General features: G+C 44.1%; 1 protein-coding gene across 3 annotated transcripts in view; it reads left to right on the top strand.

Moving 5' to 3' along the window:
- The first annotated feature begins 3752 nt into the window (after positions 1-3752).
- Positions 3753-26845, top strand: part of RAPGEF4 (Rap guanine nucleotide exchange factor 4) — a 207868-nt gene continuing 184775 nt past the window's right edge. For 2 of the 3 annotated variants that reach the window (XM_075284118.1, XM_075284117.1), the window contains exons 1-3: positions 3753-3927; positions 19126-19268; positions 23865-23953. In XM_075284118.1, coding sequence (XP_075140219.1) covers positions 3863-3927; positions 19126-19268; positions 23865-23953 — 297 coding nt within the window. In that variant the 5' untranslated portion in view covers positions 3753-3862. The remainder of the gene's footprint in view (positions 3928-19125; positions 19269-23864; positions 23954-26845) is intronic. The other variant, XM_075284119.1, reaches the window with a different exon arrangement.

Raw genomic sequence — 26845 nt, 5'->3', positions numbered from 1 at the left:
GGCTGTGTGGCCAATGCCGGCATCGGGAATCTTGTTAAAGTTGAGAGTCACATGGATTCCACTCAGTATCAGCAGATTCTTGAGAATAATGTTCAAGAATCAGTGACGAAGTTGAAGTTACGCCGGGGATGGATATTTCAGCAAGACAATGATCCAAAACACTGCTCCAAATCCTCAGGCATTCATGCAGAGGAACAATTACAATGTTCTGGAATGGCCATCCCAGTCCCCAGACCTGAATATCATTGAACATCTGTGGGATGATTTAAAGCGGGCTGTCCAGGCTCGGCGACCATCTAACTTAACTGAACTTGAATTGTTTGTCCAAAATACCTTTATCCAGGATCCAGGAACTGATTAAAAGCTACAGGAAGCGACTAGAGGCTGTTATCTTTGCAAAAGGAGGATCTACTAAATATTAATGTCACTTTTCTGTTGAGGTGCCCATACTTTTGCACCGGTCAAATTTTGGTTTAATGCATATTGCACATTTTCTGTTAGTACAATAAACCTCATTTCAATCCTGAAATATTACTGTGTCCATCAGTTATTAGATATATCAAACTGAAATGGCTGCTGCAAACACCAAAATATTTAGAACTAAAAATGATTAAGATTAATAGGGGTGCCCAAACTTTTTCATAGGACTGTATTTACTTTCGCTTACTTATATAGCGCCATCATATTCCGTAGCGCTTTACAGACATTGTCGTCACTGTTCCATATAGGGCTTACAATCTACATTCCCTATTAATATGACTTTGGAGGAAACTGGAGTATCCGGAGGAAACCATGCAAACACGGGGAGAACATACAAACTACTTGTAGATGTTGACTGTGGTCAGGACTCCGGCACTACAAGGCTACAGTGCTAAGCAAAAGATAGATAGGTTAAGGTCAGCTGAATAAAACTTTTGTTTTCCCCTTGTGATTTGGTGCCTTTGTTATATCTGCTTTCGTTAATGTGCTCTTTCAATCAACAAGGGCTCTACTTTAAGGAGCAACAGGCACGCCCTCATTGCTCCAAAGGCCTCATTTGATTATTGACAAAAAGGTGATATCTCAGGAAGGGCGGGTTCACACCTGTGCCCGATCTCCACTTTCGGGTTTCCATCTTCTGATGAGAGAACCTAGACAGGAGATGGAAACCTGGCAGTCAGTTTTCAAACCCATTCACTTGAATGGGTTTGCAAAGTGAGTGCCCGTGAGCGTCTTCTGCTCTCCGTGGCGAAACTTTTTTTTTTAACCAGACACAAAGTCCTTCATGTCCGACTTTGTGTCCAGTTAAAAAAAACGGTTTTGCCGCGGAGAGGCAGAAGACTCTCATGGGCGGCCACTTTGAAAACCCATTCTAGTGAATGGGTTTGAAAACTGACCGCCGGGTTTCCGTCTCCTGTCCAGTTTCTCTCATCAGAAGATGGAAACCCGAAAGTGGAGACCGGGCACAGGTGTGAACCTGCCTTAATGGAGACAGTGATTCGCTGTTTAAGTCAGGTCACCCTAACCTATATATCTGCAGGTCTAGCTTTATATGCTTTATATGCTGTTAAACCTTTCTGCACCCCCCATCCCCATCCCTTCCTTGTTGGGTCAAGACAAGCCAAATTTACCAGGATTCATATTTTTGAAAACAAGCTGACCATCTGATGTGAATGCTGCTGTCCTAACTTTCCGTCTATAGTAGATGTCAGGGTGAAAATGATCAAGCTTTTGGATTTCCACAAGCCTCTGCCATACACCTGAATTAAAGGGGTTAGCTACTTTCTCAAATTAATAGTCTACCTTAGGATAGGCCAGTGATATTAGATCTGCTGGCAGTGGTGTAACTAGGAATGGCGGGACCCCGTGGCGAACTTTTGTCACGGGGCGCCCCACCCTCCCTGACCAACGCCAAAGATCCCGACCGAACCCTCCCCCGCTTTCCTGCGCGCTCTATTATGCCCCATAGTGGCCCCTGCACACACTATAATTTCCCCTAGTGGTCCCTGTACACAGTATTATGCTCTATAGTGGCCCCTGCAACGGCCATTATGCCCCATTGTGAACACCCATTCAAAAGACCCCCAAGTATAATAATAGTGTTTGTGGGGCTTGCGGCGCCACTTACCGATCCCATCCCAGCTATCTTTTTAACTAGCACTTTTTGTACTTTTTTCCTACTTTTTCATCACTTGTATGTCTACTATTATTTTAATGAAGATTCAATAAAGTTATATATGTAGAAGATTTGTGGAGTAGAGACCTTTCTCCTTCATTTTTGACAACTTAATATTTTGTTGAACAACCTTTTGAGGCGATCACTACAATCACACAATTCCTGTAAATGTCAATGAGACTTCTTCACCTCTCAGCAGGTATTTTGGCCCCCTCCTCATGAGCAAACTGTTCCAGTTGTCTCGGGTTTGAAGGGCGCCTTTTCCAGCATGTTTCAGCTCCTTCCAAACATGTTCAATAGGATTTAGGTCAGGGCTCATAGAAGGCCACTTCAGAATAGTCCAATGTTTTCCTCTTAGCCATTCTTGGGTGTATTTAGCTGTGTGTTTTGGGTCATTATCCTGTTGCAAGACCCATGATCTGTGACTGATACCAAGCTTTCTGACACTGGGCAGCACATTTCTCTCTAGAATCCTTTGATAGTCTTGAGATTTCATTGTACCCTGCACAGATTCAAGACACCCTGTGCCAGATGCAGCAAAACAGAACATAACAGAGCCTCCGCCATGTTTCACAGTAGGGACAGTGTTCTTTTCAAGATATAATTCTTTTTTCCATTTGTAAACATAGAGCTGATGTGCCTTGCCAAAAAGTTCAATTTTTGCCTCATCTGTCCATAGGACGTTCTCCCAGAAGCTTTGTGGCTTGTCAACATGTAGTTTGGTTATTATTACTTTTGTCAGATTCAAGTTATTTCTGTGACCATTGTGAGTTTTTCATTAAACGAGGGGGAACAACAATTTTGTCTGTCTATATACTGTATATATATATATATATATATATATATATTTGTATGAACATGTTTTCATTATATACAGACACACTTATGTTTGCACTGTATGTGTATGAATCATAGGCGTGTATATAGTATTTGTGCATATTGTATATGTGCTATGTATATGTTGTGCTATGTATATGTTCTACAAATATACGCTATATGTGCATGTTTCTGTATATATGTGTGTACACTAAAAGTTTATGTATGTATATGTTCTACAGAGGTATATGTATATTTCTGTATACATATTTACACTCACGAACACACACACACACACACACACACACATATATAAACACACACAGATATAGATAGTTTATATATGTGTGTTCACAGTGTGTATAGGGTACAGTATGGGTATATATACTATATACTATATATATATATATATATATATATATATATATTTATACACACACACGTACTGTATGTATATAATGTGCGTATCTGCCTTCACAAGGACTAGTCATCTAGTAGTAAGTGGGCAGACAGCTGAGGAAAAAGCAAAGCCGTGCCTGTGAGTAGCTGTACTAAGATTGTACCGTGCGGGGTCCTGTAGCCGGAGCTCGCAGCACCTCAGCCCTTCCCCCGCCCTCTGCTGCTGCTGCTGCCGCGGCTTCTCCTCATCTCTCCACAAGAGTTGAGCTGAGCCAGCGCTCCGGCTCTGCAGCGGTGACAGCCCCGGCGGTCACACATGTGCTTAGTATGTGAGGTGTAGTCACCCGGCGGGCGGGAAGAGCATTACTACAGCCGGCTCATTGCTTGGTAGCAAAACATAAGAAACAAAACAAAATACCCCAAAGCGGCCAGTGTGAGGTGAATGCCCTCAGTGCAGGACTTAGTGTAGACTGAGCTGGCAGAGCTCCCAACATGGTTGCTGCGCACGCTTCACATTCCTCCTCCTCTGCAGAGTGGATTGCCTGTCTAGATAAAAGGTACCTTCTTCACATGTGTGCTGCTACATGTATGATGTGACCGCTGTGCTACATGTATTCTGTGATGTATGATGTGACCGCTGTGCTACATGTATGATGTGACCGCTGTGTTACATGTATGCTGTGATGTATGATGTGACTGCTGTGCTACATGTATGGTGTGACTGCTGTGCTACATGTATGATGTGACCGCTGTGCTACATGTATGATGTGACTGCTGTGCTACATGTATGATGTGCCTGCTGTGCTACATGTATGATGTGCCTGCTGTGCTACATGTGTGATGTGACCGCTGTGTTACATGTATGTTGTGATGTATGATGTGACAGTTGTGTTACATGTATGATGTGACCGCTGTGCTACATGTATAATTTAACTATGGTGCTACATATATGATGTCACTGACGCTACATGTATGACGTGTCCATTTTGCTACACACCTGATTACTACGCTGCATGTGATACTACTATGTTGCATGTATGTTACAACTATTATGCTGCATGTGATACTACTATGCTGCATGTATGTTACAATTATATATACCCCAGCCTTTTGATGCTACATGTATGATAGATGATAGCACCTTGTGGTGCTGCATGTAGGTCACTCTTATTCTTCATGCTGTATAACATATAACAAGTGCTTCATGTATGATGACTGCTGTGTAATGTGTAGCCAGTCCTGCAGTATTGCTGTGCTGTGTATGGGTGATGTGACTACTCTGAGGATGACAATGCTGATCTGCTGGTGTGTACTGAGGGCTGCATGTGTGAGATATGATGGCAAACATGTGTATGGATGATGCATTGCATGCTAATGAAGGGCTGCTGCTTGTACTGCATAGTGATGTGTGAACAGCTCCCAGGTCCTGCAGTGTGATGATGGACAGCGCCTGGTGCTGATCTGGCCGCTGCTCGCCCTTCTCTATTGTTATTCCTGGGAATTCAGGTCTCTGCATTGTAAAATCAATAAACTCCATGTGCATTAGTGAAATGTGCGAATAAACAGGGAGAACGTGTGGCCGGAGCTGTAACACGGCCCGGTAATGGCTAGATGGAGGTATGATAGCTGCCATGCTGCTGCAGAACTTCTTGCACTATACCAGGGCTCTGTTTCTTGCTCTGTATATCTATTTCTGTTGTTATTTGGGGTGAACACGCTTGTGCAAATCCAGTCAGAGAGCGATACTACACATGAAAGATCATCGAGGGTCATCCTATTCATCCCTAATATTTGTCTCTGGTGCAGAATTTGTACGGCTGTTGCATTGTCTTGTCCATTTATATGACCTACACTATGAGGCCAACCTGTCGGATCGCGCCGTTATAGTCCGTGTGGTGTGTCAGGCACCTTTGGTGTGAAGGATCATTGGTCTGCACCTATAACACATCAGAATAAGGCGACTTTGGTCAGGACTCCTGTTGTATGACTAAAGATTGACAGGTTGCCCTTGGACCAATGTTAGTGAATGGAGTCGCATGACAACTGCTGGGGTGCTGCAACCACGACTTCAACTAGAACACTGCTCAATTTTTTGTGGTTGCGCCCCCTAGGGCTTGCAATGTGACCCCATTCACTTACATTAGCACACTGACCCTGCAGTTTTTGATCACACAACAACCAAACTCCCCTTGTAACCCCAGACTAATGGCAATTATTATCATAATTGTGAACAAAGCCTTATCCATTAGTTGCATGTGTTTCAGGAAATGCTGGTTAAAACCAATGTATCTTTCATATCTCCAACGTGACTCAGCTTTCCCATTCTCCGCTCCTTTCCAAACCAAACTTTTAAATCTTATGACTTGTTTTCCAATCATTTAAAGGGGCTCCCAACCAGGTAATATTGATGACCTATGACCTAACCTATACCCCGGGGCCAATCAGCTGTCTGAAGGGGCCGACGCTTTTTCAGTGCTCAGACTTGCCAAACGTCACAGTGTGTAGTGGCTGTGCACCATTGAGGTGAATGGGGAACTGTAACAACATCAACAACATTTTATAATAATGATAATCTTTATTGATATAGTGCAACAGTTTCCAGTCTGAGGGTGCATGTCCCAGCAAAATCAGACATTACAGCATCATAGAGTAATGAACACTTTAATCTATATGGAAATATACTTGTTCTGTGATCTGTGGGGTCCGACACCCAGACCCTGCACAGATCATCTCCTATACATATAATTGGAGGGGTGCTGCAGATCACTGATACCACTGCTATGCAGTGGACGGGGCTGCTGTGCCACTCCTGCTACTTGTACAGTGTTGGCACCCCTGCAATTCTGTCAGATAATACTTGTTTTCTTCCAGAAAATGATTGCAATCACAAATTCTTTGGTATTATTATCTTCATTTAATTTGTCTTCAATGGAAAACCACAAAAAGAATTGTCAAAAAGCCAAATTGGATATAATTCCACACCAAACATAAAAAAGGGGGTGGACAAAAGTATTGGCACTGTTTGAAAAATCATGTGATGCTTCTCTAATTTGTGTAATTAACAGCACCTGTTACTTACCTGAGGTACCTAACAGGTGGTGGCAATAACTAAAATGAGTATTATCTGACAGAATTGCAGGGGAGCCAATACTTTTGGCCAACACTGTATAGGACCTACGCACCTCCTGTCCATTAGCAGCTTCCGGCAGCTGGAGACTACTAGAACAGCTGATCTGTGCAGAGTCTGGTTGTCGGACCACAGCATATAACATATCCTTTGGATAAGTCATTAGTATGACGTTTTGATTTGGGACAGGACAACCCCTTTAAATAAAAGAGTCAGGTTATGAAGACTAAAATAGTAGGGGAGGAAAAGGAACGGGGTAAGATTACAGAGTGTGAGAAGGCTACATAAAAAAGGTGTGTTCTTAAAGTACACATGAAACTGTGGATACTTAATCTGTCTGAGGTATCGCAGTCCAGAGAACTAGTGCAGCATGAGATAAGTAAGTGGGATTATGGAGTTAAGGAATAAGGGTATGGGTAGGGTGGAAGAAAGAGATGAAGGAGGAGTTGTATGGTGGCGCAGCACTACGGAGAGCCTTGTGGGTGAGAGTAATAAGTCTAAATTGTATTCTGTAATAGATAGACAACCAGTGCAGTGACTGGCACCGGGTGGAGGCATCGATGTAGTGTGACAGATAAGCCTGGTTGCTGCATTTAGGATGGATTGGGGAAGGGTTGTTGAGAGAGGGTCAGAACAATCCGGTTGCTCATTGTTGGTATTGTACTTATTTTGTGTATCGTATCCAAATCCTCACTTGTTCGGAACCATGGAAGTAATGGTGCTCTAAAATGAATTAATTTATAATAAAACAGTAAGCTTATGTTCACATGGAGTATTTTGGAGCAGATTTTGATGCGGAATCTGCCTCAAAATCTGCTTCCTAAGTGATCCCAGAGTATAATAGTAATTCTGGTCTAGCCGTGTTCGGTCCAAGCAAATCCACTGCGGGAACCTGGCGAGACGTACTGATACAGTAAAAGGGCTGTTCCATGACCTAAATAATCACCATTAATCATAATAGTGGTAAAATGCCCAATTAATCGCAATTTTGATTTAGGTCATAATTGCCCAGACCTGTGTCTATCCTCCATTGACTTCTATGAAGAGTTCCATTCTGCTTTTTTTCAATGCCACAAAACTGGATAGGACCTGCACGATAATTATTGGACCAGAACGGACCACCAGACCCCCCATTGGAAAGGCATTGGCCTGCATTATTAGTTGTGGGTATGAGACTGAAATTCTTTCTGCCTGCAGCCACCACTAGATGGCGTGTTGGAGCTCACTGTATACTGTTTATACATAGTGCACGGTATGCTCCTAAGCTGAGTGGTGGTGGCAGGGCACTCCGTGTCATCTGGTAAGAATAAAAAAGAGCTACAGTCTAGTATATATAGCGCTTTTCAGGCATAGCGTAGTTCTTTTTAGCACAGAATATTAGTTGAACGCCTGAGGAACCCAATGTATTGCCCTTTTCGGTATCCTAAGGAATATTCTGGATAAATTTATTTCTGGACACAGGGTTTGGTGCTGCATTGTCTGTGTCATACGTCTGTATACTGATTGAAAGGAAGAGCAGCTTAACAAAAGCGATGCCGAAACGCGTTATTGCGGATTTGCTTTACTGCGGAGTGATTTGCACCCATTGCTGACGTTGCCGATCTCTTTGTAGGATCCTGGCAGTGTTGCAGTTTGCTAATATATTGCTTTTTGAAGCTTCTTCTGGAAATCCTCTTTCCTTTTGATATAAGCCATTGCCTCCTCATGTACCTTTGTGGGGCCTCAGAAGGTGAATGCGGCATTTTCTTCCATCCTATATTTAGTATAGAGATGATAATGCCAGCTGTTCAGAGTTAGCCATGCAATGGGGGCATTGAGCTGTGAATGCAATAATATAATGCATGAGCAATAGTTGTGGAGCGGTGACGTCACTTCTGTAAATGTCATGACTCACTGAAGTCTTCTCCAAGGGAATGAATAATGTACAGTACAATACGGGCACTGAGACACGTATATGAGCAATACTTCATCCAAGCAAAGTGTGTTATATCAGTAGCACTAGTGAATATGTGACAAAATTCTCCAGTAATACAGATTTATGACAACCAACTAATATTCAGTGTAACCTCCGCTATAGCCTAGACAACAGGTAGGTGGCCTGGAAGGTGCTGGTAGGTCGTGGACTTTTACTGACTGCAGGGTATCCAAGGGGGAGGATACATAGAGTGAACACGATCATTGAGGTGGTCCCATAGATGCTCAAATTTGGGGAATTAGATGGTCATTGTACTTGGAAGTCTTGGTTGTGCCACTGTCAGATATGTCTAGCCCTGTAACATGTTGCACTGTCTTGCTGGAAGGTTCCGTCTGTCCAGGAATCAAACAGCATGTATGGGTGTACAAGATCTGCAAGCATAGAGTCATACCCGAATCGGTGCAGAGTGCTTTCCACATGGACCCAGAGAATGTCATGAAAATTTTTTGCAAACCACCAGCTTGTGTTCTTCTATCAATACTTGCAGGGTGTCTGTTCTCTGATGTTTGTCACCAATGTACATCCATTCGATGGAGCAGTAAAGGCGACTCATTGGAGAAGACAACCCTTTGCCAGTCAGTGGGGATCCAGTTCCGATACTACTGTGGAAATTTAAGCCTTTTCCTCCAATGCATCTTTGCTAGCATAGGTGTAGTGACAATCTGTCTGTTCGGAGCCCCTTACGGAGGAGGGTTCGCCAAACTGTGGTTTTAGACACAAGACTGGTAGCCCCCTGGTTTATTTCCATGATGTAGCATGTCACTAGACGCTCACATAGTTTGGCAGCTGAGGTCCCCCCTTACATTAGTGGCACCTGGTGCCCATAGTCTCCCAATTGTGCCATTTATCCACCTTTGACACACTTTCACCGCAGCAGCACATGGACAGTTCACAAACACTCCAGCCATCTTTATCATTTCTGTTTCCAGAATTTAATGGATCCAAATGTAGGTGTAATATGTGTAAAAGTTCCCTTGTACCCATGAGTTACAATGGGTAAATACCCTGATGTGGATGAATATTCCCTTTAAACAGATAATGGTGATAAAATTTGCAATATTAAAATATTAACCATCATTAAAAATTAATAAACTGTAAAAATTTAGGTTTCCTGTGGAAAATTAGAACTGTGGAGAACCATGGCTTGTTTTTCTGGTATTTGGGTATGTCTTGTATTCCTGTTACCTAATAGTTCTATAGCATTTCTAGAACGCTATGGAATATTAAGGGGCCTTACACTGCATTTAAAGGGATTCTATCACTGAAACACATTTTTTTCTAGTTAACACATCGGAATAGCCTTTAAAAAGGCTATTCGTCTCCTACCTTTGGAAGTGCTCTCCGCCGCGCCGTTCGTTCAAAATACCAGTTTGTACCGGTATGCTAATTAGATCTCTCGCAGCGATGGGGGCGTCCCCATCGCAGGAGCAGCGATGGGGGCGTCCCCATTGCAGCTCGAAAACCGACCGCAGCGCCGCCTCTATGGTCTTTGGTATCCTCCCCTTCCTTCTTCAGCGTCCTGTCAGACGCCTGCGCAGTATGCTCTGTTCGGCGAAGATTGCCGAACGTACTGCGCATGCGCGAAATTGCGGTCCCAGCCATAGTGCAGGCACCGCAATTTCGCGCATGCGCAGTACGTTCGTCAATCTTCGCCGATCAGAGCGTACTGCGCAGGCGTCTGACAGGACGCTGAAGAAGGAAGGGGAGGATACCAAAGACCATAGAGGCGGCGCTGCGGTCGGTTTTCGAGCTGCAATGGGGGCGCCCCCATCGCTGCTCCTGCGATGGGGACGCCCCCATCGCTGCGAGAGATCTAATTAGCATACCGGTACAAACCGGTATTTTGAACGAATGGCGCGGCGGAGAGCACTTCCAAAGGTAGGAGACGAATAGCCTTTTTAAAGGCTATTCCGACGTGTTAACTAGAAAAAAATGTGTTTTAGTGGTAGAATCCCTTTAAAACCTCCCAAAGACAGGTATGGGGTACAACTTAATATTTGCAAAGGTCCAAAAACCCAGTGTGAACTTACCCTTAGGTAATATATAACCTATCCCATTATAGCACAGAAAATAACCTTTTCAGACTTGTGTGGGTTTACTAGATATTACAGAAGTATCAAATAGTAATACATGTAAAGAAGTAATGTAACAATGTATCCTAGAGGCCTGGATAAAAGTAAAGAGATAATGGTGTAATAAGTTACATATTACTGTATAGTTAGAGACCGGACCTGCCCTCAGCGTACTGTATTACTCTTATTATTGTGTACATAGTAGAATTATTACTGTATGTCTCTATAAGGGTAAATTCACACAGAGTTTTTTTGGACCGGATTTTGAGGCGGAATCCACCTCAAAATTCGGCTCCAAAAATCGCCTCCCATTGACTTCAATGGGAGCCGTTCACTTCTTTTTTCCGGTAGCGGTTTATTGCCGCTCGCGTAAAAAAGTAGCAAGCTGCCCTGTCTTGCCGCAGAATCCGCCGCAGTGTCCGTAGCGTGATACTCCCGACTAGCCCCATTCATTTGGGCCTAATCCGGAGTGGAGTGCTGCGACTGGATGTTGATGCACTGCACCGACATAGAGTCGCGGCTAGCCGTTTTTAGGACCGGATTCCGAGGCGGCCTCCGCGTCAAAATCCAGTCCAAAAGCCCCCCTGTGAACTTACCTTTACAAGTCTGCTTCTATGTATATGGACATCATATAGTCATCTGTATAGACTGAAGATAGGGATGTGTATTGAAGCATTGTACCCCCATCCACTATATTATGTGTTTGTATATGTGGACCCTTTATATCTGATACTTTACTCCTTGCATATTCCTATAGCCATCTGTAGCATGAAACTTGGATTAGTCTGTAGATTTGTGTTACATCTGAAGGGATATATAACATGATTTTTTTATGAGTATTCCAGCTCCCCAGTATCACAGCATGGTACCCGGGATTTCTGTGATCTGTTTCTACTGTTGTGTAGATCTGTCGTGGAGACACTGCAGGGTATAGACGCAGAGAAGAACTACATGGACATCCTTAATAAAACAAGAATGAAGGGACATCAATTACCACAGGACGTCCTATAGGCCTGAGGTCTCGGGGGCATCTCCCTAATTAACTATAAAGAGGAAATATTACACATTGTAAAGAGTACATGTGATATTCATAGACTATACATATGATACCGCCATGTAGATGTCCAGAGGATTTCTGACTTTGCTTCCTGTTATTATTCTGGATGGAATTCCTTCTTGTTTTATGGTATAAAATAGTTGCAAAAAGGTGTTTTGAACACTTCTGGTGACTAAAATAGTCACAAGTTGTGTTTTTGTGTTGCTCTTGGGGACGTGAGTGGGGACATGACCAGCGACACATTCAACATCATAGGTATGAATACTATTTGCCTGGAAAACCCCATTTAGTGATTGTTGGGCACCTTTGGTGTCCATTGTGTGAATGATCCAGTAGTAGAATTATACCCCGAAGTTTTTATAAGGTGCAAGTCATATAGTTACATGTAGTGCCCCATGCCGGCTATCATTGTATTGGTTTTGCCCATATTGTGAGATCAGATGGGCTGCGCTGCACCTTTTAAGTTAAGATCCCATTATAGTCTAAGGGATCCGCAGGTTTCTGAAGGTAACCGCTTTTTTATGCAGGTTAGGTTTCTGTTCGGGGGGTCCCCAAGCGGAAACCCAGGCGCAGATGTGAACTGGGCCTGAACTGGATCTGCACAGGCCTCGTTCACATCAGCGTTTGTATGCCGTCCGGGGGAGTCCGCATGAGGACCCCCCCCCACGAATGATATACCGAACGCAACTGCAAGCATTTGCCAGTGAAAGCCCACAGACTCCATAGACTATAATGGGGTCCGTGTGCTTGCTGTCAGATTTCCGCTCTCAGCTCACCACCTACTTTCCTGTCTGCGTGCAGCCAGCACACGGAACCCATTATAGTCTATGGGGTCCGTGTGCTTTCATTGCTCACCACTAGCAGTTGCGTTCAGTATTCCATTCGGGGGGGTGTTTCTCATGTGGACTCCCTGAACGGAATACCAAACGCACATGTGAACCAAGCATCACAGATGTATGAAGTGCTTGCTGGGTAGGGGACATATAGTATATGGGAATAAAGGTCGTACAATGTAAGGTAAATTTGCAATGGATAATCATCCATATCATGGGAAATATTCTGCTTTTGCATTAACCACATCTAATTTCACAGACCGAGAAAATTGTTAGTATGAATGAGAAGTGTTCCAGATTTCTATAAACCTATTGTTTTATGCATCTGTGTCAAAACAATTATTGGTATTAATAATTGTAAAATTGTCTGTCCCATCTGTAGCCAGCTACATATACAGAATGCTATGTCCACCTTCACACCCCTTTTTCCAAATGTCTCTAATGCAATTATAATAAAAAAGCAATTTACTGAATAATTTTAATTAAAAGTACCCCGTCCTAGACTACACAAGGATTGTCGTCTGTTACCATGGAGACTAGTGTACAACTTATTTTTTTCTTAAATAAAGACTAGAGATGAGCGAGTAGTATTCGATCGAGTAGGTATTCGATAGACTACTACGGTATTCGTAATACTCGTACTCGTTCGAATACTACTCCTATTCGCAGTAAAGATTCGATTCAGAACCAGCATTGATTGGCCGAATGCTATACAGTGTATACAGTGTATAGCATTTGGCCAGTCAACGCTGGTTCTGCAGCAGGCTCTTCTTTGCTAGTCGGGAGAGCTGGCAGCTTGTGTTTATGTGGGAGCTGACTTTTTCTCATAGGAATGCATTGACCAGCGTTGATCGGCCAGTGTACAGCATTTGGCCAATCAACGCTGGTCCTGCTGGAGGCTCGTCTGTGAGGAGGCGGAGTCTAAGATCAGACCACAATGGAGACTGCTGTGGTCCGATCTTAGACTCCGCCTCCTCACAGACGAGCCTCCAGCAGAACCAGCATTGATTGGCCAAATGCTGTACACTGTATAGCATTCGGCCAATCAACGCTGGTCAATGCATTCCTATGAGAAAAAGTAAGCTCCTGCAAGCTGCCAGCTCTCCTGACTAGCAAGGACTAGCCTGCTGAAGAACCAGCGTTGATTGGCCGAATGCTATACACTGTATACACTATATAGCATTCGGCCAATTAATGCTGGTTCTGCAGGACGAGTAAGTTCACATTAGCGCTTGCCTCCCGTCTGGAAGGAGTCCGCAGGAGGACCCCCTGAACTGAATATCAGCGCATCTGCAAGCGCTGTGCAGTTAAAGCGCATGGACCCGTTATAGTCTATGGGGTCTGTGCGCTTTAACTGCACAGCGCTCCTCCTAAACACTCTCCTCCTGCTACTCGTGGACTTGGTGACTCTCCTTTAGTCGAATAGTGGTTTCCCCTAAAACGAGCATTTTTTCCCATAGACTATAATGGGATTCGATATTTGATCGAGTAGTCGAATATTGAGGCTCTACTCGAAACGAATCTTGAATATTTCACTACTCGCTCATCTCTATTAAAGACCTTTTTTCTTCTCTAGGGAACATATCACTAGAGCCCAGAATATTAATCTAGCCCCACAGATAGATAGGTTATGGTCACCTGAATGAAATTAAGGTTCCCCTTGTGGATCGCTGCCTCTGTTGCCGAAATACTGCTGAATCTTTGGAGCAACTAGGGTGTTGGCATTGCTCCATAGAAGTAAGTGGCAACATCTCCCTTTCACAGAGGAGCTCATTTGCATATTGACAAAATTAACTATTTTGTTTGGCAATGGAGGCAACAAATCACGGGGAGGGGGGGGGGGGAAGAACATCATTTGATTTACGCTAGGATCACACTAGCATTGCCTTCGCCTCTCTGTTCTTTTGGTCTGTCGGGGAAACCGATGGATGCTAATACAGTGGTAACACCCATTGGCTACATTGGGAGCCGTCTGGGTTTCTGTCATTATTAAACTGAAAACGGTGGAGGAAAAAGTCTTTTGAGCAGAACTTTTTTCTCCGATTTTCGGAAGACACCGCAACCCAGTCTCCAGACACCGGAACGTAGCTTTAAGCCCAGTTCACATCAGCGTTAAAAAGCGGTTGCCTTCAGTAAACCCGTAGACTATAATGAAGTCCGTGTGGTTTCCGCCCACGAAATGTGGAGAGAAAAGTGCTGCTTGCAGTGCTGTGCTCTCCGCATGTTTTGTGCAGACACCGAGCGCAAACCACATGGACCTCATTGTAGCCTATGGGGTCAGCGGGTTTCCCAAGCAACCACTTTTTAATGCATATAGGTTTCCATTCGGGGGGTTCCTGATCCCGAATGCTGATGTGAATCCGGCCTGAGGTGAACCTAACCTATCTGCAGGGCTAGGTTGATATGGTGAAAGACAGTCTGAGTTCTGGTGACAGACTCCCTTTAAATTTTATATGTGGGCTTGTAAAATTGGTTGCAAAGTTAATCCTGTCCTTGACCTCAATATATGTTCAATAGTGACCCTTCTGTGTATAAAAGCACAATAATAGGAAGGTCTGTCTGTGTTTTCTGAGGATATGCTTGTATGTTTTGGAAGGCAATACAATGAAAGCCGATGCACCAAGTTCAGTCTGTAGTTGCGGCATGATAAGTGTATGCAGAGATCAGACATAATTTCGGATGGATTCTGGGGACCTCTAGTGTTGACATCTGTATAGCGTCATTGTCACCATATTTACTGCTTTCAACCTCAGAAGCTGGCCGTGGAAACAAAGAGCACCACATACACAGAGGCGTAACTACTGGGGAAGCAGCGGAGGCAGCTGCCACAGGGCCCGGGACATTAGGGGGGCCCGGCGACAGCCGCTACCACTGTGTTTTTTTTTTAATAGGCCGTTACCGGCTGTAGTTACTCCATCCGGTAACAGGCGCTACTTACTTACCGATCCTGGCAGGGACTGGGATCTGTAAGTGACGCCACGGGCCTCACAAACAACATTATTATACTCTGGGGTCTTTTCAGACCCCCGAGTATAATGATCGGAGGCCCTGGAGAGGTAAGGGAACATAACAAACAGTGTTACTTATCTCTCCACACTCCGTGAAGGCTTCGGGGCCTACTTGTGTGACATCTGAGACGTCACATGACCGGGGCCTGCGTCCTTATGCGTCGCGATGCAGGCCCCCGGTCACATGACGTCCCTGACTTCATTGAAGATAGCCGACAGCGGGGAGCGCAGGGATAGGTAAGTAACAGTGTTTATATTTGTATCCCCCTCTTAGTCTCCGATTATTATACTCTATCATAATAATTATTAATGGGTGTCCACAATGGAGCATAATACTGGGTGATGGGGCCACTATGGGGCATAATACTGGGTGATGGGGCCACTATGGGGCATAATACTGGGTGATGGGGCCACTATGGGGCATAATACTGGGTGATGGGGCCACTATGGGGCATAATACTGGGTGATGGGGCCACTATGGGGCATAATACTGGGTGATGGGGCCACTATGGGGCATAATACTGAGTGAAGGGGCCACTATGGGGTATAATGCTGTGTTCAGGGGCCACTATGGGATATAATACTGGGTGAAGGGGCCACAATTCTGAGTGAAGGGGCCACTATGGGGTATAATACTGTGTGCAGGGGCCACTATGGGGCATAATATTGGGTGAAGGGGCCACTATGGGGTATAATAGTGCGTGCAGGAATGTGTGTGTGTGTGTGTGTGTGTGTGTGGGGGGGGGTTGGTCGGGGTCTTCGGCGTCGTTTGTGGGGGGTGGGGCCATGTCAAAGGTTCGCCACGGGGCCCCGCCGTTCCTAGTTACACCACTGCATATACAGTATACACTTGTACAGTAAATTACTATATTAATAAATTCCTAGATGACCATTGTAAATGTGGTAACTGGAGACTGAAACTCATAAATTAGCTGCGAATCCCCTAAAATGTCAAAATGAAATAAGAAAAAAAATGAAAAAAAGACAAATCAGGTAATAAAATAAAGCTAGTCATTATCTATAAGAGCATGTTGTACAGTATGTGGAGGACAGGAGCTTATTCAGGGTCCTTCTCCAGAAGAGTTTAATGAAGCCGCTCTCATTTGTTAGATTTGCGCAATAATGACCATTGGCAGTTTCCCTATAGATATAATGAAAGCAGAAACTTTCCGTGAAAAGTCACGATGTGTCTCCAACGCGTTTTTTCCTGCGTTTTGTTTTCGCTGCGTCTTGCTTTGTGGGGTCTTAGACCTAACTGTATTTTAGACACATTCTGCATCTCATTTGATAAGGGGCATGACTTAAAGGGGAAGACGTATGGATGAATTAAAGTGAGGCATCCATTGTGAACATAGATATTCTATATGAATAGTATGAATCGTACAGCATGAGCCACTGTGATAAATCTGGCACATCTTCAGATTATTTAGTCTAAATTGATGTTGTCATCCTATTAGGCTGGATTAGTAAATGTCCACCATTGTGTCCAGGGGTGCGCACATGCAGGGTGGTTTCCTTACCCATCCCAATGTCTGGACCCATTGCACTACAGATACCACTGACACTTGCTTGTCTTTTAATAGCGTCTTCTGGGATCATTGTGGAATATGTTTTTTGGTGGGAAACAGGCTGAGTTCACACAAAGTTTTTTAGTTTGGATTTTGACGTGGAATCCGCCTCAGAATCCAACTCCAAAAAACGCCTCCCATTGACTTCAGTGGGAGCTGTTCACTTCTTTTTCCGCTAATGTTTTTTTCCCACTTGCGGTAAAAAGAAGCGAGCTGCCCTATTATTCCGCGGCACGACACTCCCTCTTAATTTCTAATGGGGGTGGATACAATATAAATGTATTCAATGTAGCCTTGTTAATGGAGTACTTGCCCAAAGGAATCTTCACCACCAAAACCTAAATTACTTACCGTATATGTTGTAGGGACTGCAGATAAAATCCGTTTTTAGCCTGTATGTAGATGAGCTTGTTATGTACAGTTCTTTGCATGTGGGGTATAGCTGCACCTGCCTTAGCTTCTGGGTGTAAGCTCTGACATGCCCATGGGCACAGAACGTCTCCATTGCATATGGATTAAAGCCAAGGCCTCACGCAGTATCAGTAGTCAAAAAGTACTGCAGGAAAAATTGCGGTGGAAAAGTATTACGTATGTTTCCGCATTGCCTTCTGCAGTTTTCCTCTGGGGATTTTCAGCTTCAATTATACACGGCGGTTTCCGTATAGGTATAATCGACATGCTGCGATTTACAAAATTGCAACGTTTTTGGCATTTCCACGCTGGGTATTTTTCTCTAGACTCCCATCCACTTTGCAGCGACTGTAAAATGCTGAGTTGTTTTTTTTTTGCTGTGGCCAGATTTCGGAGTTTACACCACTTTGCGTCCTGGACTAAAAATTGATTTTCTCAAAAGCAAACTTGCGATTAGAATTGATTTTGGTGTTGGTAGACTTATTTTAGGATAAGGCCACACATGCAGAATCGCAGTAACACTGCTTGTCCACTGCATTGTGCATTTTTGCACCCCCCTATACAAGTCTATGGTGAAAACATTTTTGCAGGTACAAGTGTTTGTTGTTTTTTTTTTTTAAAAAAAACATGTATTTTTTACATAGTTTTTTTTTCTGCACTTTGGGGGTAAGACTAAATAAAATCTAATTCACATTGCTGGGATTGTAAAATGCTGTGTGTTTTGCTTTTTTCCCCCTACATAAGTCTAATGCGTTTTCCAAAAAAGCAACGTGGGATTTTAGTCTTAAAGTGCTAAGGTTCTACGGAAAAACCAATGACTTTCAGTATCTTTTTGACTTAAGATTTAGGCCGGGGTCTTTTGGACTGCTTCAGGTTCCGGTCCAAGATACAGGTAGCTGCAACTGGATGCCAGTACAGTGCACCAACATCCAGTTGCGCACTCCGCTCCGGATTAGGCCCAAATGAATGGACCTAGTCGGGAGGAGGGAGTGTCTTCAGTCTTCTTCTGGAATTGCGAGGTGACTCCGCCTGAAGAATGAGCATGTCTGTTCTTTTTTCCGGGAGCCGCCACAAATCACTCCCTGACAAAAGAACTGACCAGCTCCCATTGAAGTCAATGGGAGCCGTTTTTTTGGTTAGGATTTTGAGGTGGATATGGCCTCAAAATCCTGTCCAAAATGTCCTTTGTGTGAACTCAGCCATAGGTTTTCAGTTTTCAAGCTAGGTCTGACAAAGTGCAGTACTAGACACAGCCACAGGTATGAATAAGGATGAAAAAAGTTCCATTTTTTAAGGACGTAGATCAGACATGTGCATGTGCGGAAGGCCTAAGGATCACCATTGATATATGTATATACCTTATACAGTTATATGTACTCAGTAGTCAGCGGTTCATACATGTACGGCTCATCTGCATGGTCAGTGTATTAGATATGAAAGCTTTGCTCTATATAATGTAGAGCTCATGTCAGTATACAGGTCCTTCTCTACAGTATTTGTTCCATGGTGTGACAGCTGTCAGGTCGCGTCTTACTAATGGCTGCTTCACCTCCTTACTCCAGTCTCAGCTTCACACGCACCAACCTATAAGCCCCAGTGTAAATCTTTGTACTGTAATAGTTCTTACACTTGAAGAGTCTTATTATTATCTGTCCATTGGTTATTGCCATGATATTTAATTTCTCTTGTTTGATTGTTTTTCAGGCCACTGGAACGTTCAGGAGAAGATGTGGACATAATATTTGCCCGCCTGAAGGAAGTGAAAGCGTTTGAGAGATTCCATCCAAATTTACTTCAGCAGATCTGTTTCTGTGGTTATTATGAGAGCTTGGAGAAGGGAGTTACGTGTAAGTACAGACAACAACACACACAAGCTCATGTCATATGTTCAGGCTAAATCTTTGCACCACCTTAAAGAAATTCTATCATTAGAATACCCTTTTCTACAAACACCACGTCAGAACAGCCTTGAGAAAGACTATTCTTCTCCTGCCTTTCTTTTTCTGATCCGCGCCGCCGTTTCTGAGAATTTTCTTTTTTATTCCTTATGCAAATTAGTCTTCAGAAAGCGCAGGGGGCGTCCCCTATGCTCAACGAAGACGCTCCAGCGCTCCCTCTCACTCCTGCCGACCCCTCTCCACTGTGTCATCAGTGGGTGAGTCTGTGTTTGGGATCCAAATCCTGCACATGCCCGTTCTGCCATCTTCCTGTGGCCTCTTACATGAGCATCCATTTGGCAACATGATGTGGCAGATAGGTGTTGGCATAGGAAGAGAGAGGTGGCGCTGGAGCATCTTCGTTGAGCACAGGGGACGCCCCCTGCTTTCTGAAAACTAATTTGTATAAGGAAAAAAAAATAAATTCAGAAACGCCTTTGCAGAGACTGTAAAACACCACAAGAGGCCCCGGCCCAAAGGGGTTGTGCGATGATTGCAACCTGTCACCTATCCACAGGTTAGATGATGTGTTTCATCAGAGTAGGTATAATGCTGCAACCCTCAGCAATCACCACAAGAGGAGCAGTTTGTATCCCCGCATAAAGAAACGCCAGTCGCACAGGTGAGCCAACACTCCATTTAATTCTATGCGGCTGCCGAACAGAAGCTGAGCATGGTGCCTGGGTATCTCCTGCAGTCTGTTAGAGTTAGCCACCTTGCACACGACCGTATGAATGCTCAGTATGCTATCCGGGTTTTTCTCCAGATAGCACACTGACCCATTCATTTCTGTGGGCCCATACACAAGACTGTGAATTACACGGTCACATGTGCGGACCGACAGTCTGGGTCGCAAAATATGGTACAGGTCCTGTTCTTGTCTAGATTTGTGGCTCTGCTTCCGTGGCTCAATATTCATGAAATGAAAGGGGCTGCAGAAGCACGGGTGGCGCACGAGTGACATCTGTGTGTTGCCTGCACGCCACCTGTGCTGTTCATTCTTGGCCGCTGGTTAGCACACAGTATTGTGCAACCGGCTTTAGGTGGAGCAGCGGCACGCTTGCATGACCATCTCTCCATTTAGTTTTACTTGTTGATATGTTGTACTCTTGTCTCAACTCATTTAAATTTACACGTTCCATCAAAGATACTTGTATTAAAAGAAGTTCTTAACCCATTCCCGACAGGTGACTTACCTGTACGTAATAATGTCAGGTCAGTTGAACCTGCTCCAAATGCAGCGTATGCGGGTTGCAGTATACAGAAGAAATATTATATTAAACATGGAGTATTAAATGGTATCATTGAAAACTACAACTTGTTACACAAAAAATAAGCCCTCCGTAAGGATGTGTCAATGGCAATGTAAAAAAGTTATGGCTCTTGGGAAGCACCTATTAAATAAATGAAAACAAAAAATCGAAACTTGGGCACAATGGAAGGGGTTAAAGTGTTTTTCATTGCTCTAGTGTTGCATTTAAAAATTGTCAAACCTGTCGAAGGCCGGATGGGTGTGAACAGCGGCAGAACTGGAAACAGAAGCATGCACTGGTATCATGCAGATATTATCCACAGGGATAATGCAGTGATGTGATAGCATAGAGGTAATGCTAAAAACAATGATGCAGAGAAGGAGGCTTGCATAGGGTCACATTCAGTTTTTCCTATTTTACAGTCTTCACTAAATACCGTTGAAATTAGTCCCTTTTAGTTTTTGGGCCCCATATGCTAAGCCTGCTATCCTGGGAGTCATGCCCATGGTATAGAACAGTTACACTTAGATTCCCTTTACAAAAACTTTACTACCAGTTCGGTGGTCAGTGGACAGCTACACTTACAATCATATAACCTTTTGCTACAGGGCCGGCTCCAGGTTTTTGTGGGTCTCTGGGCGACAGAGGCTCAGTGAGCCCCTTCTGGAGCAACCCATGCTCAGTTGGGTGTTTTGTTTAGCTGAGGCGGACATACTGGAGTGGAGTGCAATACAGTGCATTCCATACAAGTAGATAGAACCTGTTCAGACATCAGAAAGTAAAGAGGAATTTTAGGCAGACATCTGTCTCGGATTCCTCTTTATTTTCTGTGCCCGGCTCACGGTTGTGGATACAGAGCATCACCAGGCCCTTGTGGCTTTCCACCACCGATTAGGCTCAAATAAATGGGTCTAATCAGTGGGAAGCCTCAAGCCGCGGCCTCTAAGTCAGCTGCAGAATCCGTGACAAGATCCATCAGGACACTTTTTTTTTCGCCGTCCTGCTCTAATTGTTTTCAAGTGGGGGTCAGAATAAGGGAAGAATCTGCTGCTGATTTGGGGGCGAAATCCGCTGCAAAATCAGCGCCAGATTCCACCATGTGAACAGGACCTGATTCTGTTAATAGTGCAGAGACTGAGTGGGCCTTCCCCCCCCCCCCAACAGATACATATATAAATATATACACAGACAGGGTATAGTAAATATTTACCTAGCAAAGACTCGGCCCCATAGCATACGTTTGACTTTGACTTGGGTCCCCCCATGGCATAGCACCCCTTTCCTGGACACCACACAGTATAAGGCCCCATTTAAAGAGGATCTTTCATGTCCTAGGGCACATGCGGTTTTCTGTACCTCTAGAAAGCCGACAGTGCGCTGAATTCAGTACACTGTTGTCTTTCCGATTCGATGGGCAAGAGATATCCATGCCACTAATTGAATTTGTAAACTTTGCGGAGTACTTTGGGAACATCAAATTCCCTTCTTTATTCCCAGTAGTTCCTATTATGGGGGGGGGGGCACTTTGGGGGTCACTTCTGGTTTATTTTCCTTCATGAGCTCTAAATCTGGTTTGTCCTCTGATACTCGCTCGCACAGCTTATATATTCCCTTCCTGTCGCAGCCAGTTGTGTTCTAATAATTTGGCGATTTTGGGTTTTTTTGTCTTCACATTGTACAAGCTATATTTTCTTTATTTTTCTGGTAATGTAGACATATGAGGGCTTGTTGTTTGTGGGATGAGATGTATTTTGTAATGACACCATGTTTGAGTGCCTACAACTTATTGAATACATTTTATTAACTCTATTTTTTGCTGGATTTATAAAAAAAAATATTAAAAAATCAATTCTGGCATTGCATTTTACCTTTTAAATTTTTCACCATACAGCATAAGTTTCATGGTCCCTTTATTCTGCGGGTCGGTACGATTACGGCGATACCTCATTTATATTATTTTTTTTGTGCGTTAGAAATTCTGCAGAACAAAAACCTATTTGGGGACATAAATCAATGATTTTTGCATCGCCATCTTCTGAGAGGCGTAACATTTTTATTTTTCAGTTGACAGTGTTGGTTGGGGGCTTATTTTTTGTAGGACATTCTGTCCTTTTTATTGGTACTGTTTTAGGGGTACATATGACTTTTTGATCACTTCGTATAGCATATTTTGTAAGGTGAGATGTCAAAAAATCATTACTTCCGGCAGGGATTTTTTCCTGTTTTTTATTTTTTATTTTTTTTATTTTACCGACGTTCACCGTGTACATTAAATATTGTTTCAGCTTTATTGTGCAGGTTGTTACGGACGCAACGATACCAACTATGTATTGTTTTTATTAATTTTTAGGTTTTTATTTTTTTAAAGAAAAAGGGAATTTTTGGGGCTTTATGACTTTTAAATTTTTTTTCAAATACTATTTTTTTTTCCATTTCAATGCTTTGATTGCTAATTCAGCATTATAGACTGCAAGACATGAGCATACAGTGTCTTGCAGTCTATAGAGCACATCAGCCTATGCAGACACGTAGGCTGGTTTCCTGAGGTCCCAGCAGGATCAGCCAGGTAACGGTGGGCTCCAGGCAGCCTGGGTTCACTGGCCAGACCCCGGGCTGCAGATTGAACATATCTGCCGGCAACATCGCCGATCCTCTTGGATGCCACGGTCAAACATGTATGACCGTGGCATCCAAGGGGTTAAAACCTCTAGTCAGATCTCAGCTCCGACGGGAGGTTGTGAAGCAGGTTAAAAAAAAAAACAAAAAACGGTCAGTACCCGGCAGCTCAGTGGGCCCCCTCAGGAGCTTGGGGCTTCGGCACTTGCCTGGGTTTGCCGGGTGCTGACGCCAACTCTGTTTTGCTATATTAGACTATAATGTAAGTCTGTTGCACTAGTTGGCATCACCTGAATGAAGCCAAGAAATGGCAGAGCCAGCACTGCTGTCACTTCTCAGATGTCACTTAGCAGATTTGATATTGTACAGTTAGCCCCGTCTGACAGTGAAAATGTCTGCCATGTCTCTGTGACTTAGCAGATGTTTTTTGGAGTTATAGGATATGCTATAGACTTTTGTTGGCACCAGAAACATGTAAAAGTGAATATTTACTAACAATTATCCTGAGCGGATGGGTCACATGACTGCTTTTATTCTCAGCAGCAACTTCTTGCAATCTATCAGATTTCTTATTATACGAACATTGAAAGTTACATTGTGAAAAGTTATAAGAATATTTGGTTGTTCTTTGTTACAGTGTATCGCCAGGGTGACATTGGTACAAGCTGGTACGCAGTGCTGACAGGATCCTTGGATGTCAAAGTGACTGAGACAAACAGCCATCAGGTAAAGTATCCGGAATGTGAGAGATTGTAGTCATATAGTGTCAATGAGCCTGAAAATGGAGGTAATACAGTAGTAAAATACCATATATTTTAGATAAATGTCACCAGATAACTTTCAATATAAAATGTAGTACATACGGTACTTCCAGTGTTGTAACTAGGAATGGCAGGGCTCTGTGGCGAACTTTTGATATGGCCCCCCCACCGGACCGACGCTGAAGACCTCGACCTACTGACACTCCCCTCCACACCTCAGAGTATTATACTCTGGGGTTTGAAAATACCCCAGAGTATAATAATTGTTCAATAATACAACAACAATAGTATGTGCAGGGGCCACTATAGAGCATAATAATATGTGCAGGGGCCACTATGGGACATAATACTGTGTGCAGGGGCCACTATGGGACATAATACTGTGTGCACGGGCCACTATGGGGCATAATACTGTGTGCAAGGGCCACTATGGGGCATAATACTGTGTGCAAGGGCCACTATGGGGCATAATACTGTGTGCAGGGGCCACTATGGGGCATAATACTGTGTGCACGGGCCACTATGGGGCATAATACTGTGTGCAAGGGCCACTATGGGGCATAATACTGTGTGCAAGGGCCACTATGGGGCATAATACTGTGTGCAAGGGCCACTATGGGGCATAATACTGTGTGCAGGGGCCACTATGGGACATAATACTGTGTGCAGGGGCCACTATGGGACATAATACTGTGTTCAGGGGCCACTATGGGACATAATACTGTGTGCAGGGTCACTATGGGGTACAATACTGTGTGCAGGGGACGCTATGGGGCACAATAGTATGTGCAGGGGCCACTATGGAGAATAATACTGTGTGTAGGAGCCTCTATGGGACTTAATAGTATGCGCAGGGGCCACTATGGGGCATAATAGTATGTGCAGGGGCCACTATGGGACATAATACTGTGTGCAGGGCCACTATGGGGTACAATACTGTGTGCAGGGGACGCTATGGGGCACAATAGTATGTGCAGGGGCCACTATGGAGCATAATACTGTGTGTAGGAGCCTCTATGGGACTTAATAGTATGTGCAGGGGCCACTATGGGGCATAATAGTATGTGCAGGGGCCACTATGGAGCATAATACTGTGTGTCGGAGCCGCTATGGGGCATAATAGAGTGCGCATGAATGCAGGGGGGTAGGGGTTAGTCGGTCGAGGTCTTTGGTGTTGGTCGGGGGTGGGGTGGGGGTCTATGTCAAAAGTTCACCACGGGTCCCCGCCATTCCTAGTTACGCCACTGCCTGGCCCTGTCATAAAAACAAGTGAGAGAGGTGAGCAGGGCATACCTGGACTTGCGTGGGGTGTAGCAGTTTGGAGCAATGAACCTGCTCTCGGTGCTCCAGAATGCTCATTTGAATATTCTCAAATAAATGAATATCTCTGCAACGGAGGCCCAAATGTTTATGAGGAACAAGGCATTACATTCATGTGTCATGTAATAGTGTTCCTGGTTTAATATGCTTCTCCTTGGTGACAGACTCCCTTTAAGGGCGATGCATTTACTTCCTAAAACATACTGTACATGTCATGAGTAGTGACCAATTCTCTTTACCAAATGTGTTCTGTTAGGGTGAATTCACACTGAGTAAACGCTAGCTTATTCTGAACGTAAAACACGTTCAGAATAAGCGGCGTCTAAAGCAGCTCCATTCATTTCTATGGGAGCGGGGATACGAGCGCTCCCCATAGAAATGAATGGGCTGCTTCTTTCACTCCGTGCAGTCCCATTGAAGTGAATGGGGAGTGCCGGCGTATACGGCAAGCTCTGCTCATGCCGGAGCGTACACGCCGGCACTCCCCATTCACTTCAATGGGACTGCACGGAGTGAAAGAAGCAGCCCATTCATTTCTATGGGGAGCGCTCGTATCCCCGCTCCCATAGAAATGAATGGAGCTGCTTTAGACGCCGCTTATTCTGAACGTGTTTTACGTTCAGAATAAGCTAGCGTTTACTCAGTGTGAATGCACCCTTAGTGTTTCAAACTCTTATCTGCTGTAGTAGCCTTTGAGCACCACCAGGTGGCAGTACACAGTCAGGTTCCACTGCTGCTCTATATCTCGTCTCTTCACTGGACCAGAATTGGTTGTAGTTTTTGCATGACTGAAAATGAAGTTCATGTACATGTTATTTTCCATGTGCCCGTTATGTTCAGATACCTCATTATGATAATTAGATATTACATAATGCCTCCTAAACCTTCTGCTCTCACATGGCTTTTTCTATTTAATGATATTAGACCTGTATACAGGCGGTTAGCGACTACCTACATTGAAATTCTTTATACTGTAAATTGTCAGTATGGCAAGGGTGATGCTATAAAGGTAGTGATAACATGGCGGACACTTTATTGTATATAGACTTTGATAAATTATGCACATTATCAGATTAAGCACTTCTCTGCCACTTCCTATTCTTGTATATATGAATATATAGTTGACAGATTCTGCATTAGGACTAGCTTAGCACTTGTTTGCTGTTTCCAGCCCCAAATCGAGTTTGCATACTGATGGCCTAACCACAGGATAGATCATTAGTATGTGATGTGTGGGGGTCCCAGACCTGGACCCTGCACAGATCAGATGTTTCAGCAGCCCCTGGGTGATCAGAGCTGCTAGTGAACAGACAGTGTCTCCTATTCATGTAATAGGATCAGCTCAGCAACTCGTCCACTATATAGCGGGGCTTCTGGGGAACTGACATCTGACATGACTAGCAGAGGTGCTGCACGCCCTGGCCCTTCCACCAGTAGTGTCAGGCACCCAGAGGCTGCTGCAACATCTGATCTCTGCAGACCCCCACAGATCACATTCTGGTGACCTAAGCTATACAGAGATCATCAGTAAGAAAGT

This window comes from Leptodactylus fuscus, chromosome 8 (assembly GCF_031893055.1).
Source record: "Leptodactylus fuscus isolate aLepFus1 chromosome 8, aLepFus1.hap2, whole genome shotgun sequence".
Lineage (NCBI taxonomy): Eukaryota > Metazoa > Chordata > Amphibia > Anura > Leptodactylidae > Leptodactylus > Leptodactylus fuscus.
This window is presented reverse-complemented; position numbering and strand designations above follow the sequence as displayed.